The sequence below is a fragment of the Pongo abelii genome, chromosome 16 (assembly GCF_028885655.2).
Source record: "Pongo abelii isolate AG06213 chromosome 16, NHGRI_mPonAbe1-v2.0_pri, whole genome shotgun sequence".
Taxonomy (NCBI): Eukaryota; Metazoa; Chordata; class Mammalia; order Primates; family Hominidae; genus Pongo; species Pongo abelii.
Genome location: NC_072001.2, coordinates 78988092 through 79005743, shown reverse-complemented (window position 1 = coordinate 79005743; position 17652 = coordinate 78988092). Strand labels below are relative to the sequence as shown.

General features: G+C 47.5%; 1 protein-coding gene across 4 annotated transcripts; it reads right to left on the bottom strand.

The window, feature by feature from the left end:
• Nucleotides 1-751: 751 nt before the first annotated feature.
• Nucleotides 752-15644, bottom strand: LOC129050518 (golgin subfamily A member 6C-like). 4 transcript variants are annotated; one of them, XM_054532943.2, is made up of 18 exons: nt 15437-15644; nt 13671-13790; nt 11674-11754; nt 10778-10816; nt 10469-10519; nt 10291-10372; nt 10088-10194; nt 8998-9084; nt 8782-8889; nt 8500-8587; nt 7553-8091; nt 7208-7276; nt 5807-5882; nt 5283-5374; nt 4622-4724; nt 4435-4538; nt 4204-4345; nt 752-4117 (listed from the first exon to the last, which is right to left on the bottom strand). In XM_054532943.2, the coding sequence occupies exons 1-18, from the start codon at nt 15518-15520 to the stop codon at nt 3921-3923; spliced, it is 2169 nt and encodes a 722-aa protein (XP_054388918.2). In that variant the 5' UTR covers nt 15521-15644; the 3' UTR covers nt 752-3920. The 4 variants fall into 4 exon arrangements, with proteins under 4 accessions (XP_054388918.2, XP_054388917.2, XP_054388920.2 ...); XM_054532942.2 differs by having other exon boundaries at nt 7553-8118; nt 15437-15643; XM_054532945.2 differs by lacking the exon at nt 7208-7276.
• Between the last annotated feature and the right edge of the window lie 2008 nt (nt 15645-17652).

Below are 17652 nucleotides of genomic sequence, written 5' to 3'. Positions count from 1 at the left end.
AAAGGGATGACTGGGAAGGGGTGGTAGGAACATGATGGGGATGGAGACTCCAGCCCCACTTCTCCAGGCTTATGCTGACAGAAGCCTGCTTTTATTTATTTTTATTTTTATCCCACGACTTATTTTTTAATCCCATAACTTCTTTTTCATAATACTTTTTTAAGTTTTTTTTTTTTTTTTTTTTTTGAGACGGAGTCTTGCTCAGTCACCCAGGCTGGAGTGCAGTGGCGTGATCTCAGCTCACTGCAAGCTCTGCCTCCCGGGTTCACACCATTCTCCTGCCTCAGCCTCCCAAGTAGCTGGGACTACAGGCGCCCGCCACCACGCCCGGCTAATTTTTTTTTGTTGTTGTATTTTTAGTAGAGATGGGGTTTCACCATGTTAGCCAGGATGGTCTCGATCTCCTGACCTCGTGATCCACCTACCTCGGCCTCCCAAAGTGCTGGGATTACAGGCATGAGCCACTGTGCCTGGCCCTTTCTTTAAGCTTTTCATAAAACTTCTACTTTTTTTCCACAACTTTTTTTGCCACAACTTTTCCACAACATTTTTTATCCCGTAACTTTTTCATCCCACAACCTTTTTTATCCCATAACTTTGGTTTGTGTTCTTTAAATAAACACACTTGTATAGTTACATTACAATTTTATAAAAATAACAACCGATTATCTCATGCCAGGTGTGCCCAGCATTTGCATAGTCTCAATACCTTTAACACCACAGTTTTCAAGACACACAAAATTTTAAGGCAAAAACAGCATTTTGCAACAATTTAATAACTTATTACATTACAGTAGCATCACAGTAGCAGTCAATAATGCCACTTTAGGCAACAGTGTTTCAGTATTTCCATTATACACTCTGTTTACAAGAATTCATAAACTGGTCAAAGTCATTCTAAGAAAACTTGGCAAATAAAGCTTTGCAATGGAATTGGCATTTCTTTCTCTACTTTTCCTTCCCCCAGTTTCTTTCTTTTAAACTACAGTATTCATATTTTAAAATGTTTTAACTTATTTTAAAACTTAAGATAGCAGTTACATTTTTGAATAGTTATATTCTTTTAAAATGACTCTTTAAGATAAAGTTTTAGAGAAACTATATTATGAATGGGGTGATTTACATTTTCGCATTTTCTAAATATCAGCTTTGGTTTTAGAACTGACTTGTTTTCATTTCTGGAAAATCTATCAGGTTTAATCAAATACTTTTAAAATGATTATATATTGCAGTCTTTAAATAGTTTTTCAATTCTTCCTACAGAAATTCAAATTTATTCAGTTGAACCCACACTTTAAAATTCCATATTTCTGATTCAACTCTACCCTTCTATTGTTGCTTTCTAAGCAAATTGAAAGCTGCCTTATACTGAATGAGGAAGAGAACAAATACTTGGCTGAATGAGGTATTGCAAAGGAATGCATGCACTTTGAAGAAAGACTTTGGTTATTGCTATACGATTTACATGCTATTTAATTTTTCTTAAATATATGACAGAATAGCTACACAAAGAGTGGTATTTCAGTTAATATAGTACATTTATTTTCCAGACTGACATTCAGCTTAAATATGCCAGTATGTGATTTAATCCATAGGTGCCTGATGAACACATTATTGTCAGATTGGTTACAGATGCTAAACGCTATCTGAAGATCGTTCCTAGTCATTAATATTTATCAGGGTAAAAGTTAAGTGATTTGAACTATAAAAATACCTTTGAAATAATTTATCAATGTATTAGGTAAACCCAGTTGCAGAATTATAAAGAAAAACTGTTAGACCAAATAAGGTGGCTAATTAACAGTGGTATGATTTCTAGCCCAAGGGTCTAAATTGGACTTAAACTGTCTTTAAACTGAACTCAAAGAATGCAAAAGTGGCAAGTTCAGAACATAAAAGGCAAGAACAGGACTTTAAGTCCATTTTAAACCCTCGGGCTAGAAATCGTACCACTGTTAATTAGCCACATTAGTTGGTCTAACATTTTTTCTTTATAATTCTGAAACTGAGTTTATCTAATACATTGATAAATTCATACAATTTGGAAGAGTCAGTTGAAGTCACAAGGACTTAATATTTGCACTCTTTCAGTGAATGCAAGCACATCTGTTATTCCATCTGTAAAATCGTATTATTGCATCCTATTAATGTCATATGTATAAAAGTATCATGAAGATGCCAAATGCTAAAAATGGAGATGGTCTAGTAACTAGAAATGGGCACCCCAGGGAGCGCACATACATCTCTCCCTGCATCCTAATAATGTGACATATTTTGGAACACAGACATTAGAACTTCATGAAATTTTGGCTGTTGATTCTTTCCCAAGCATCTTAAAGTTATGATTTAGGCAATGTATGACTGAAATAATTCATTCATCATGTATAGGCACATTAACATAAATATGGCACAAAATATGCCTCTAACTGAAACTGAGAGGTATAAAAACATACTTCACTCTTTGTGAAGAACTTTGTGAGGAAACAAAACTCTGTGATTGTATAGACACTTTTCCTCATAATACTTGGACATTCACAAACATTAGATTGCACTGCAGCTTGTAAACATTTTAAGTTGCATAAACTTCGCCTTGATTTTCATGTATAGTATAATACTGTCTACTAAAACTCCTTTTTGTTTCAACTAAGTACTCTCTCATATATTGGTTTATAATGTGGTTATTATTTTTAAAGTGTTTTCCATTCAAAGAAAAGAAGTAAATTCCTATGTCAGAGTAACCAATATGGCTGAAGAATAGGTACTCGCCAGAGAGGTCTAGATGGTAAAAATCCATCTTCTAGCCTCAAAGAAGCTCCATGAACATAGAGGAAGGCCAAGTGTCACACAGCTTTCCTTCATTCGAATTCATTCTTGACTAGAGCCTGTGTGCCTCTTCCATGGACGCTTAAACTCTTAAAGGATTTCTTATGATATTTACTAAATACATTAAGAAGAATGTCAACCAGTGCCCTTTTGTGTATTGGGACATATACTCATGTGATTAAAACAGGTAACATGAACTCTGACTTTAAAATGTATTGCAGATATAAAAGTTCCAAGCTAGAAAAGGTTTTCCACATCCACAGTCAATGATGGGAGCCTTTCATTCCTCAGAAATAATCCGTTTTTAGGTCATTGAGAAAGGGTACAACTGCTGCAGCTCATGATGCAATATCTTCATGACCCCAGAGCACATACAAATCCTAAGGGAACCACCATAGTACAGCGCTCATTCTTGGCACCAGAACAAATGAAACACACTCTATCCTGCACACACCTGCCAGAGCAGGCCACTTTCCTCTTCTGTGAGATTTAAAAAGCTCCCCAAAATGTTATTACTTCCATTCCCAATGCACAGAAAATAGGGGAAAGGCTGTTTCCAGTTCTCGGCCTTTAAACAACTCTAAATGTCAGTACTCACAGTGGCATATTACAAAGTAATAAACAGCGCGCACTTGAGGGCAAACCACATATTGAGCTAATGAAGAGCTCACTGTGGTTAGGATTTGATCAAATGTAATAGCAGAATATAAGCAAATTTTATCTGAATTCTGTAATGAATATACATGCTGCAATAACATTAAAAAAGCATGGCAGCCTGTTTCAAACCAGTAAGAATAGTTTTGTGCAAATAGTGGGTCTTTGTGTGTTTGAATTCCCACCACTTAAGGGCAAACTCGATATGCATGCTAATGACCTACAATTATCAAATTAAAAACAAAAATGCTAAAGGATGCCAGAGTGAACATCAGGAAAAGAGCAACTCTCCCTTAACTTTTTACAAATAAATTTAAACGGTAAATTAGAAACACAAATAAATGTGAGTGGCTCTAACTTTCAAATGGAGTAAATGAATGGTGTAGGAGATTAACCCCATAACTTTTTGTTGTTGTTGTTGTTTTAAATTTCTTGACCAGCTCTTAGATGATGATGATGTTTATCTCCTTGTTCTCAGCTGCCCGGTAAAAGAATGGCACGCAGGGTTTGCTGGCCAAGCCTGGGTGCTCCTGGGTGTCCTGCCTTACAGGAGGCAGCTGCACGATCTGCTGTGCAGAACCCTCCCTGGCTGCTGCTGGTGCAGGCTCCACGCTGTCGTCCAGGCTCACCTTATAAAAATCTTTGGAGGGAGGGAGGCGGGGGTCTCAGCACAGTGCAAGCCTCCCCTGCTCCTGCCTGCCCACCCCGCCTGAGGGCTCTACTCACCATCCGCCCCAAGTTCCTGGGGGCCTGGGGCCCCTGGAGCGGGCTCATCAGCAGGGTTCTGGGCAGTGGTAAGGAATTTGCCTTGATCCTCGTGGTCGCCCACAAGGGGCAACACCAGCTCCTGCAGCTCCAGCAGCTTCACCTGAAGGGAGGGGTGCTCAGCTCCCACCCTGGAGCCTGCGCCAGCACCCATGCCCAGCCCCACCCCCGCAGAGATGTTGCATGCCCTACCTTCATCTCCTCCTCCTTCTGGGACAGCCTGATGACATCCTCCATCTCCTGGTGCCGCGTGATTGGCACTGCCCCCTGGCTTTCATATCCGGTGAAGGACTCTCCTGCGAGAGGACATGGCTCAGACACTAGGGTCCCTCTGATGGCCCTGCAGCTCCCCTTGCCCGTGCCCTGGCCTCCCGCTCACTCATGCCATCTGTCGCTCCAGAGGGCTGGATGAATCCATGCTCCAGTGTTTCCACCTGCTCCTTCCCATTCGCTTTCTCCTTTGGGAGGTCCATAAAGCTGCTCTGGAGCCAAAATAATGGGGTCACATCTCGGGAGAGACCTGTTCCGCCCCGCCCCCACTTTTCTTGGCCCATGCCAGGACTCACTTTCAGCTCCTCCATGGCCTCCTTCAGGGCCCGGTAGCTCTCCCCACACACAAACTCATCCCCAGTCCTCCCTGGGGCTCGGGGCTCTGCCTCTGGCTCCTTCCAGGCTGAGGCCACCAGTTGAGCCAGGTGCAGGCAGCACAGCCTTCGCACCTTCCACTGCCCACATAGCCATGCCTGCTCCTCCTGGGAACTGGCTCCAGCGGAGTTGAAAAATGCCACTTGAAGGCAAGAGGTGAGTATTCTTGTAGGGGCATAGACAGAACAAATGAGGCAGGGAGGTGGAGCACAGCCCCTTCACTTGGGGCCTCAGAGTGCACCTGTTGGCCACAGGTGACAAGGTGTCTGACCACTGGCTCCTGGAAGGGGTGAGGAGCCAGAGAAATCAGAAGGCGGGAAAACCAAGAGCATAAGGGGGTCTGGGAGGGACCACAGAGGAAGGTGGCAAAGCGGGGTGGGGAAAGTCAGGCTCACCGTGGACTCCCAGCTCTCCAGGTCCTCTGGGATGTTTGGCACGGGCAGAGGCACCTCCTCCTCCTCACTGTCGAGATGTTCTCCTCCATCTCCTGTAGGGAGTTAGTCAGAGGGGACCTCAGACAACCCAACAAGGGAGGTACTGTGGGCCCACCTCTGTCCCCACCCTGACCGTGTAACCCTGAGCCGGCCTCTCCCCAGAGGTGAATGAGCTGCTGTTCTTTATTTTTCCTTTTAAGAAACAAGATCTTGCTATGTTGCCCAGGCACAGTCCCACTACCAGTCGGTGCAGGAGTCCTGATCTGCTCCCTTTCTGATCTGGGCCAGTTCATTCATCCTTAGGCAACCTGGTGGCCCCCTGCTCCCAGGAGGTCACCATATTGATGCTGAACTTAGTGCAGACACCCGGTTGGCATAACTACCAGCTGTTCTAAAGGTCTCTTCCAACCCCTCAGTCCTATGCTGCTAAGAGTCCCCCATTCTTCCTGGGGTGCTCTCCTCTTCCTCTGAGTGGTCTCCTGTACCTTCTCCAGGGAGAGCCATGAGGCTCAACTGGGTCTCCAGCTGTTGGTTCTGCTGGCTGGCAGCTTCTAGGTGCTCCTAAGGGGATGGAAAACAGAGTGAGAAGGCATAGAGGTTGCCAAGTCATCCCCCTTGGGGCCCCCTCTTCAGCAACTCCCTCCCCTGGGTCTCCTGCAACTTTTGGTGGGCCATCTCAGCCACCACATTGTCCCGAGCTTCCTGCTGCTGCAGCTGGTCCACGAGCTGGGTCTGCAGCAGTAACTGCCTGTGCAGCGCCTCCTTCTCAGAGGTCAGCTGCTGATAGGTGGCCACCTACTGCTGCAGGTCACCCAGGTACTAATCTCACTGCTGCTGCAGACTCTGAGACTCTTGGCTCTTCAGCTCCACCTGCAGGAAGACCCTGGGCATGAGGGCATGAGGTGGCTGGCTTCCAGATTCTGGGCTCATTAATAGGGTAGTGAGCGCACTGTGGGGCTCTGTCATCTGCCCAGGACCCCGGTCCCTTGCTCCAGGCCTAAGAGGCTTCCTCCCTTGCCTAGAACCCCATACCTCCTTCCCCAGCCTCAAATCTCATGTTCTTCTTGCCTCAATTTAAACTGTAGGCCACAGACTGGTGGAAAAGCAGAGGGAGCCAACCACCACCTGCTAAGTGTGCTACATGCCTAATGCTTTCCATGTATTCTCTCATTCAATCCTCAGCGCCTCTGCAAGGAAAATGCTAACTTCCTTTTGAAGTTAAAGAAACAGAGACTTAGAGATGAACAGTAGTTGAATGGTGACCAGTGGAACCCAGGCCAGAATCCAGTTTGAATCTAAGAAGGCTTTTTTGTTTTGTTTTGAGACAGTGTCACTCTGTGGCCCAGGCTGGAGTGCAGTGGTGAAATCTCAGCTCACTGCAACCTCCACCTCCCAGGCTCAAGCGATTCTCATGCCCCAGCCTCCTGAGTAGCTGGGATTACAGGCATGCGCCACCATGCCTGGCTAATTTTTTGTTGTTGTTGTAATTTTAGTAGACGTGAGGTTTCGCCATGTTGGCCAGGCTGGTCTCAAACTCCTGACCTCAAGTGATTCTCCTGCCTCAGCCTCCCAAAGTGCTGGGATTACAGGTGCAAGCCACCATGCCTGGATAAGGAGCCTCTTATCACTGTCTCTTCCCCTGTGACTGGGCAGCTCCATGCATCTAGCTGGGATGATGATGTCCAGATCTGGGAGGAGCCCAGGGCTACCCACCTCTAAAAGTCAGAGGGCAGGAAGCAAGAAACAGTCATAGGGCTGCCCTGGAGGGTCCTGGGGTCACCTTCCCCCAGCTGGAGCTGCCTTTGGCCTGGCACCTCCCTTCCCCAGAGGCTGGTGCCTGCCTCCCAGCCCTTCTTGGATGGGGCAGAGGTTACCATCTCCTTCACCTCATCTGGCTTCTCCTGCAGCTCCTTTATTTGCTGCTCCAAGTGCAGTGCACTCTTGTTCTCGTTGTTCTGCACAGGGAGAAGCAATCAGTTTCCATCCACTGCAGCTGGAGACACCAGAACTTGGTGTCTGCCTCCCATGTCACCGGGAAGGGTGGAGGCAGGTTAGAAAAATCATCCCTTCTCCCCCACAGCCATCAGAGCAGGGCCTGATGACCTGTAGCTCAAAGGTGCCTTTAGAAGTACAATTTCGTGTGAGGGCTACACTGCCCCATTTTACAGGTGGGGAAACAAAGGTCTGGAGGGATAGGGATGAGGGCAGGCTCCCCAGGTGGGGCAACCCACCAGATCCTTGAAGCTGCACTGTGGCTCAGCCAGCTGCTTGTCGAGCTTGTGGTTCTGGGAGAGCGCGAGCCTCTCCTGCTTTCGCAGCCTCTCCTGCTTTCGCAGCCTCTCCTCCTGCTTTTGTAGCCTCTCCTCCTGCTTTTGTAGCCTCTCCTCCTTCTTCCACAGTCTCTCCTCCTGGTCCCACAGCCTTTTTTCCTGCTTTCGCAGCCTCTCCTCCCCCTTTCGCAGCCTCTCCTCCTGCTTGCGTAGCCTCTGCTCCTGCTTTCGCAGCCTCTCATCCTGCTCCCCTAGCATCTTCTGCTGCTCCTGAAGTGTCTCGTTTTGTTCACACAGTCTCTTCTGCTCCCGCACCCTCCACTCCTTCTGCTCTCGGAGCATCTCCTCCTGCTCCTGGAGTCTCTGCTTTTGTTCCTTGCTCAAGAGACTCAAGGCCTGATTGTTTTCCACCTGGGATTGGAGCTTTCCCTCCAGACCCTCCACTTCCTGCCTCAGGTGTTTGGCCTCATCTTGTAGCTGTTCCACCACAGAGGTCACTGCTGGGGGCACCAGGGATGGGGGCTCAGCTGAGAAATGAAGCAGATAATAAGGGCCTCTGGATTCCCCACCTCCCTCCAAAAAAAATCCCTCTTCTTGATGCACAGCTCCTCTCAGGCTTCCCAGACTTGGTCTCACTGCTAATGATTCCTCGCACCCAATGGTAGCCAATTTCCAAGCCACTTTCACATAGAGAGCACTGTGAGTGGCTGACAATGGGCACTCCTCCCTCTTTGCTGATGGGGACCCCGAGGCTCATGGAGATGACAAAACCTGCCATCTCCTGGCACAGACCTCTTTCCCTCTGCCTCAAAGCCCTTCCATCCACCCACCTCCCTGGGGCATTCTAAGCCACCCCCACAGACCTCTGATGCCAGTCCTGCTCCCAGGTCACACCAGCCCCACCTTACCCATCTGGTTTTTGAATTCGGACAAGCTCCTCTCCAGCTCCTGTATCCGATGTATGTCACTCTTCTTCTCTTCCTTCAATGTGCGAGCCTGCCCAAAGCACAGGGGAAAGGGCCCTGGGGAGAGGGGCTGGTGGCTGGACAGGCTACCATCTCCCTCTCTGCCCCCATCTGCACAAAGCACAGACCCAAGACCACCTCTGGCTGTACTATTCCCATTTTACACAGATGCCCAGAAAGATCCAGTGACCTATCTAAGGTGGGGGCTGAGGGGTCAGGTCTCACCTCCACCGACATTTTCCGCATCCTCTCTTGCCACCGGGCCCTCTCTCCTTTTATGTGTTCAGCGTATTCGTCTTTCTGTAGCTGGACTTGTTTTAATGACTCTGTCACCTGCAAGAAATGGGCACAGAAGTTAGGAAGGGCTGTCACTGGTCCTCACCTGCTCCTGGCCACCTGGGGTCATCTTCCTTCCACATCCCTCCCTCTGCAAAGCCTCACCTGTGTCACATGTGCGTTCAGCAGCGCCCGCTCCTTTATGGTCTGCTGTAACCGCCGCTTGAGGACCGCTTCACTGCAGCTCGAGGACTGGATGGTGAAGAGTGAGAAGTTTTGATCTGGGGAGCCCAGGCAGTGCCGCTTAAAAGGGCTAGGGCTAGGCTCAATATACAACTTGGTTAGTAAAGATCAAGGCATTTCCAAGCCCATGGCCTGGTTATTAAAAGAACTCAGTAAAGTTGGAAGGGACAGAGAAAGAGATCAAATTTACAGCTGGCTAACAGAGGCCCAGAGAGATCAGATAATATTGCTGTTGTTATTACTGTTATTGCTACCACTGTTTGAGCCGTCATGGAGTGCTTCACCAGGTTCCATGCTACAAGCCCATTTCATCCTCACAAACACCATGTGAGACAGTTACTAGGATTACCTCTATTGTGTAGATGAAAAACATCGAGTGTTCCAGGTTAAGTGCCTGCTTAAGATCACTTAGACAGAGCTGGGATTTGAACACCCAGGTCTATCCTATTCTCTAAGCCCATTTTTCTTGTTGGGGATGGGGGCACAGATAGGAAGGGGGAAATTAATCTTTTGTTCACTTTTTGAAGGGATAATACATTCATATAGTCCAAAACTCAGAAGGTACAGAAGGGAGGTGTCTCCCAGGCAACCTTTACTCTCTCCTGAGTTTTTTATGAATGCTTGCAGATGTGTTTTTGTATATTATCATAGTACACACACACACACACACACCACACACCCCTTTCCTCTCTCTACAGAAACGGTAACATACTAAAGATACTCTTCTGTACCTTCACAGAACAACTACCCAATACCCCACCTAGGAAAGGGCAGGGCAGGCACTTGGCCTCTGAGCTCTGCATCCAGTGCTCACTCCCCACGGTGCCCCCCAACTCACCCACAGCAGCTGACTCAGCCCCAGGCTGCCTCTAACAACCATACACAAAAGCAGTGAGAAATGAGCATGCTGCCTTCTGGGCAGGACACTCCATCCTGCAGAAGGGACTTTTAGGCTCACTCCTCCATTTGGGAAGCCAGGCTGCCAGGGGATGGGGCAGCTGGTTGGACTCACCCTGTCCTCTTCCTGCTGCTGTGTAGACACAGCACAGAGAGCCCGCTCCAATTCTTGAATACGCTGTAAGGAGTATTGCAGGCGGCCAGCCAGATCCTTGGACTCTTCTGTAATGAGAGAGGTTGAGATGGGGCCCAAAGGACTCCCCGTAAAGACCTGTCAAAGTGCCAGGTTGAAGGATGATGGGATGCCCAGATTCCCACCTTCGAAGTGTCGGGCAGCACGTTTAGTATGGTAAAGGGTGGTCTTCAAGTCTGTCTTTTCCAATGTGAGGATGTTGATTGTCTGCAATTGAATGGGAGAAAAGCCAAGCAAATGCTGAAAGACAAGGAAAGACGCATTCTCCAGAGGACAGGAGAAAGCTCCCCACCCTCCACTCACCTCTAACTGCTCCTTTTGTGCTTTGTGTATTTCATTGTTTGCTTTCTTTGCCTATAGGAAGAGGAAGACAGAGCTCTTACCACGGGGAGGCAGAGATGGCACAGCAAGGGACAGGCCCCTAGAATGCCACCAATGCCCCAGGACGGGCCCACCCATGGGACCAGGTTATCAGGGACCCTGTGGGGATGGGGCAGAATCTGAGGGGTCAGCCTTCTTCCCCAGGCTGGGAGTGGGTAAGATGAGACTGGCACCTCTACATCTGGGTGCCCCCCAAACCCAGCAGTCATGTGAGCAAAGAAATCATGTTACTTCTTCCAGCTGATGTTCCACTTGTTTCTTCTGCTCTTTCTGTGGGGAGAGTCAAATTCAGGTGACTGGGAGTGGCCCCCTCAACTCTATTCCCCAGACCAGGAAGTGGTAGGTGGGGACCAGGAATGGATTTTAAAGGCAACATTCTCAGACCCAATGGCAATACAAACTGGCCAACACTCCTCAAGCTCCCAAGGACAGAGGATTTGGGTCTTTGTTGGTTTTTGCCCAAAGCCACAGAACTCAAAGTCTGAATCTGGATTCTCTTGAAAGGACAGTAACATAAACCTCTAGAGAGGGAGTCTCAGGAAGGCCCACCCTTCTGCCAGCTTGTGAATTAGAAAGGTGCCTTCATTCAACAAAATTTTACGGAGCACATACAGGCCAGCTACAGTTCTTCACAGCAGATATAGGATGAAAAAGGACAGACAGGAGCCCTTGGCCCTCAGGTTTCCATTCTAGGGGGCTTTAAATCTCAGACTCTCAGAGCTAACAGAGACCTTTGATGCTCTACCTCCTCCAGAAACACGAGCTCAAGGAGGACAGGTGGCTTGTCCAGACTCAAAGCAAATTAGGGACTGAGTCAGGGCAGAAATACAGGTTCCCTGACAACCAGTCAGGCTAGCGCTTCCCTGAGAGGTGACAACCCCAGGGCATGTGTGGCAAGGACTGGAGCAGGGGTGTCTGGAGAAGAGAGAGTCGGCAAAGAGGGCAGCGACAGAAGAGCCATGCTGCATGCTTCTTGCTCTGGGGTCCCTCCCGGTGAGGCCTGTGTGCTCCAGCTCCCCATTTGCCATTGGCACCAGGGTCCCCCAGACCCTTTCTTCAGGGCCCCAAGGGGAAACTAAAGCCCAGGATTGGCAGTGTGGAATCAGGGGACCCCACTGGACTCTTACCAATGATTCTATGTTTTCATTGAGTTGATTGATAGTCACAGAGCTTGACTCCAGGCCTACTGCTACTCCTTGGTACTGGCTCTGAGGCACATGCAGAGAGGAGGAGTTGGAAGAGGATTGTGGGGAGAGGTAGAGAGAACAATCATTAGGGCTGGGGTGTATGTGGGCTGTCTCAGGTGGCAGAGGGTCACCCAGCCCCCATTGTGAGAGGAGGTTGGAGGGCTGGCCTGCAAAGTCACTGCACCTCGGCCCAGGGCCTCTTACTTCCAGATCCTTCAGGGTAACAGATGATGCAGGAGTAATAAAAATGAGAAATTAAAAAAAAAGAACTTACATGGGAAATAGTTATGTATATAGAGAAAGTATAAAAACAGCAAGGAGCCGGGCACAGTGGCTCACACATGTAATCCCAGCAGTTCGGGAGGCTGAGGCGAGTGGATCACTTGAGGTCAGGAGTTCAAGACCAGCCTGGCCGACATGGTGAAGCCACATCTCTACTAAAAATACAAAGATTAGCCAGGCGTGGTGGCAGGTGCCTCTAATCCCAGCTACTCGGGAGGCTAAGGCAAGAGAATCGCTTGAACCCGAGAGGCAGAAGTTGTAGTGAGCTGAGATCACACCACTCCACTCCAGTCTGGGTGACAGAGTGAGACTCTGTCTCAAAAAAAAAAAAAAAAAAAGGCCCAAATCCCACATGCCTGCTCTGTACGTTATTCCCAGATTACTTTTAAACTTTTAGGTGTCACCATTTCCAAGATGATAAAAGATGCGGGGAAGGAAAAAAACCCACCAATCAAGCAGGTGAAGAAGCAGACAGAAACAGGCTGAAGGTTAATGGCAGCAACATAAAACAAGGCAGAGGCCAAGTATCCCCCAAGCCAGAGAAGCCTCAGGGCCATGCACAGCTGGAGACAGCAAGCCAGAGGGGGGTCTTGGCACTGCCTCACCTTCCACTTGTCCAATGGGAGAGTTCTACCCCATTGGAGTGGTTAAGGTTGGACACCAACACCTTCAGAATGTCCTGAATCTACAGGAGGTGACAAGGGAAAAACAAGGGCAGGGGGTGAAAGATAGAAGTGGCTTAGAGAGAAGTAAGAAAGTCAGGGTAGGAAGAAGATGTGGGTTCAGGAAAAGGAAACGCTGAAGAAGAGCAGAGGAGATTAAAACCATGGCCTGTGCCATTCTTCCAAATGGCCACCTGCTGCCTTGCCAGGGGCAGGAACAAATAGATGGAAAAGTCCCTTGAGTGATGCAGTCACAGAGTGGAGTCAGCTGACCAATACAGCTCTTAATGTGCTCACTGGACCCCTCTCCTCAGGCCCAAGACATGGGTGATGAATCTGGTAGAGCTCCAGACCTCCACCTCCATTAAAAAAAACAGACTCCTGAGTAAGAGTTCACCTGAACTAAGGGGTCTCCAGCTAAAAAACAAGTTTGAAAGACACTGATCTTATCCAGAATCATCTTACAGAGGAGGAAACTGAGGCCCAGCAGAGGAAGTGATTTTTCTGTGTTCACCCAGCAAGCTGGTGGCAAGTTAGAGCTTCTCTTCCTCCTAGGGCCTGGGGCTCTCCTCACCACACCCTGGACCCCCTTCAGTGACTCCTAAAGGGACAGCCTGATGGCAAGTGGCTGTACTCATTAGCCCAGCTTCCCCTTGAGAGTGGGGATCAGGAAAATCAAACAGCAATGACCATTTCCTGGGTATCCTGGGTGTTTACAGCAGGCCACGTACTAGGGGTTAACATGAAAGCAACAATAATAAGGAATCTCATTTAAACTTCACAAATGGAAGTCAAACAATACTACCCCTATCTTACAGATGTGAAAAGAGAGGCCCAAAGAGCTCAAGCAACTTGCCATAAATCAGATCCCTAGCAGATGCAGAAGCAGGATTCAAACCCAGAATTCTTAACCCGTACCCAGCAATCTCAACAGTTACCCTCTACTGCCCCTTGTGCCCTCTGTCCCCAGGAGCCTGGCCAGCCAAGACTCACATCCCCAGGTGAGTGGCAACCACCAGAAGTGGTTGTCTCAGGGCTACTGCCAGTTTTTTTCTTTTTTGTCTTCGCTCCTTCTGGAACACCAGAGCTCTTCCTTTGCTGATATTCTTTTAGCTGTGGGAAAGAAGAGTAGTAATACACATGAGAACTACCAGCCCCTACAGCCACACCCTCCTTACAGTTTTTGCAAAATACTCTTATACACCATCTGATTTAATGCAACCAACAACTGTACAAGGTGTTGTCACAATCACTTAGTGATTGAGAGGGGTGGATATTATGGCTAAAAAAAAAGTGGGGTGGGGGGGCAATAATGGAACTTAAACTCAGTCTTCTGACTCCAAGCTCTGGGGTTTTGCCATGAATCAGCAGCTGCCAGGGACCAAAACCAGAGGCAGAGGTAGAAAAGTAAACATTACATAGGCAGGAACTACACGCTGTGTGGTTTAGTCATACATCCTCACGTCTGTTAGTGTGAAGAAGTGCACCAGTATCTCTCACACTTTTATATCAATGTGTCCTCATGGCAGAAGGCAGCTTTTTTGTTAAATCTGGGAATTTATCAGAAAGAGGACAACCCAAGTCTCATTTCAGAAAGAAGTCTGGTATACTCTTAGAAACCTATGTGAGGGTCATCCCTAAGTACATTAATGTTTTTTCTCTCAAGAGAACCAAGGGAAACTGATGCTTCTGAAAGATCTCCCACATTCATCCTGTGGCATTCAATGTACTCCAAGTTGAGATGATATGAGGAAGAGTCAAGCTGTCAAGTTCAGTTTCCCAAGATCTATTCCACAGAAGGTGAGCAAATCTCACTTCAGAGACCACTGACTGAAGGGCAGTCTGGTCCCAGAACCATGGAGAATTAGAATATGAGGTAGAGAACTCAGAAAAAAATGTTCAAGTCTCTCTGGAGAGTAGAATCCTGGGAGAAAACCAAACCAAATCCATTCTCCCATTACCACCCAGAGATACTGTCAACGTTTTGAGCTCACAGGGGAAGTTTAGGCTTTTCACACTGTTGATGTCTATGTGAAGGGAGTAAGGCAGCCTGAAACCTCTTGCTCCTAGTTCCCATAGTCCCCATTTCTCTTCTAGCTGGAAATTTGTGCTGGGACCAGAAGAACCAGAAATGGGGTGAGAATGCTTAGGGGACTGGGTTGTAAGATCAAAGGCTGGTCTTGCAGCAGTAATGACAGTTCCTAGGGGGACTGTGACATCACTACATTCCGCTCCTCCTGGGGGTGGGGGGAACCACATCAGTGCAATGGCTGAGTTGCTGATCCACGATGGGGGAGGGGGCATAGGGCTGGGACCCAGGTCCTTGGAGATGCCAGTCCAGAGAGCCCAGGAGGTTGGGCTTGGGTCGGCAGGAGGGGAGAGCAGAGTCTGCTCAGGGAACCCCAGGAGTCACCAGCCCAAAGTCACCCAGGGATGACTGGAGATGCTGGGGGGTTAGGGCTGGGGGTCCCAGGTCCTTGGAGACGTGAGCCCAAAGAACCCAGGGAGGCTGGGCTTGGGGCAGCAGGACGTGAGGGCTGAATATGGAGTAGGGAGCCCCAGCAGTCACCCGCCCAAAGTCACCGCAGGGTGATTGGCAAGGGCAGAGGCTGGGCTGCTGGCTGAATGGGTGGGGCTGACTGACAAGACTTTGGTGGAGGAGCCCAGGGGCGCCGGGGTAGGGGGGCCCAGCCCAGTGTGTCTCAGGAGGGGATCTCCGGCTAGGTTGGGGGGCCATGACCTTTTTCTTGGCTTTTTACCTTTTTCTTGGCTGCTGCCAATTTGTTCTGTCGAGTTTCTTCTAACATCATGGGGTGGGGAGGGAGGTAGGGTTGGGGCCACATCAGCGAACACCTCCAGTCACCTGCCAGGCTGCTGTGTGACTGAGCCAGAGGAGGCGTAACCAGGACCACACTAGAATGCAGAATAGGGGTGTGGCCTTAATGCTCCAATCCCATTGGTCAATGAGAAAGATGAAAGGGAAAGGAGGCGTGGCCAGGCAGCAGTGTGTCCAGAGGAACCTGTGACATCACAAGGAAAGCTACCTATGCGACTGCTGTCCCCGCCCACTTGGGGAGAGGGGCGGGGCCTGCCTACTCCAGGAGAGGAGAGGGACGGTTTTGGCTTTAAAATGTTAAAAATAAACTTTAAAAAATATATGTGTTTATACTTTATATATATGTGTGTCAGTGTGTGTGTGTCTGCATGTTCCTCCAGAGCTGTCCTCATTATCCAGCTTGTATACATGGTCTATGATTTTGGCCTACATTTTTCATCTTCAGATGGAGTACAAGAATTACCAGTATTACCCCAGTTAAGACACAAATCCTATAAAAATGGAAAATCCATAGCATGTTTGATGATTAATGAATGAAGTGGACTATATTATCCAACATTCCAATCATTCCAATAAGGTAAAATAATCACAATGATTTCTCTGTTTTGGAAAAAACATTTCTCTTATTCTCCTACATTATTAAGAATTTTTAAAAAACAAGAAACATGTCTAATATCTTTAAAAAACACAAAGCTTTTGGGCTGGATGTGGTGGCTCACACCTGTAATCCCAGCACTTTGGGAGGCGTAGGTGGGTGGATCACCTTAGGTCAGGACTTCAAGACCAGCCTGGCCAACATGGTGAAGCCCGTCTCTACTCGAAATACAAAAACCAGCCAGGTGTGGTGGTGGGTACCTGTAATCTCAGCTACTCGGGAGGCTGAGGCAGGAGAATCACTTGAACCCGGGAGGCGGAAGTTGCAGTGAGCCAAGGTCACACCACTGCACTCCAGCCTGGGTGACAGACTGAGACTTCATCTCAAAAAAAAAAAAAAAGTCAAAAATAAATAAAAACACAAAGCTTTCCATTTAATAAGCACTCAAAGCTCTTTACTGGTTTAAAGCAAACACAAGGCCTATTTTTCTAGAATCACCTGGCCTCTCTAGGCCTTGCAAATGAAACTGAATTTCTCACTTGATACTTGGCTATGACTTGCAATCATGAAAACCAAGAATTGTGTTATGTCACTGTGTATTGCTTGTTACCCGAATTCCACACTAGGCTGGGATCAAGGGTTGAATCTTTCATGATTTGCTCCATAACCTGTGAGTTTCTTTTCCTACACCAAACTAAGCTTTGTTCTAGAGTTCTGCAATTTACAGTTAGTAGACAAGAGTGGTTCTCAAAAATGTAGTCTCTGGACTAGCAGCACCAGCAGAACCTGAGAACTTTTTATAAGTGCAAATTCTCAGGCCCCACCCTGGACATGGTGAATCAGAAACTCTGGAGCAGGGCTCAGCAATCTGTGCTGCAGTCATCCCTCCAGGTGTTCAAGGACCTCTGGCATACAGCAGGTAGAAAAATGTATTTCCTTCTGTAGGTCAAAGCCAGGGATACCATATGTTCTGTCTTGATATGAAACAATGACATGCAATTAAAAGACATAAATCTCCTTCCTGCTCCCACCCTCCATCCAAGGTGTTTTATTTTCATGAGTTAAATAAGAAAACACATGGCAATCAGAGATTCAGCCTAAAAGGTATATTTACAAGTGTCACTTCTCATCCAGCCTGATCTCATACAATACCATTTACACCCTCTTACCTCTCAAGTTTTTTAAAAAGTGTCTTCACAATGTAAGTCTCAGGCACACTAGCAGTTCTATAATAAAACACCAAGTAGATCAGAACATCCAAACTTACTAGAGAAGAAAAGTGGAATCACTGGCTGTATTTTCAAATTGCATTCAACAGGAAATGTAAGTTTTGAATTCTTTTCACCTTCACACTTCCAAGTTAATAGCATTAAATCAGAATACTCCATTCTTCCAAAGCCTCTAGCCAGGCAAAGTTTTACTGTATTACTTCTTGCTTTCAATGGATATAAAGCAGAGTCCTGCTAGGCACATTTTGTATACCTGCAAAGATGCAGAACTAAACAGTTCCATCTGTTCAATATTACAACAAAAGTCCTGCAAAC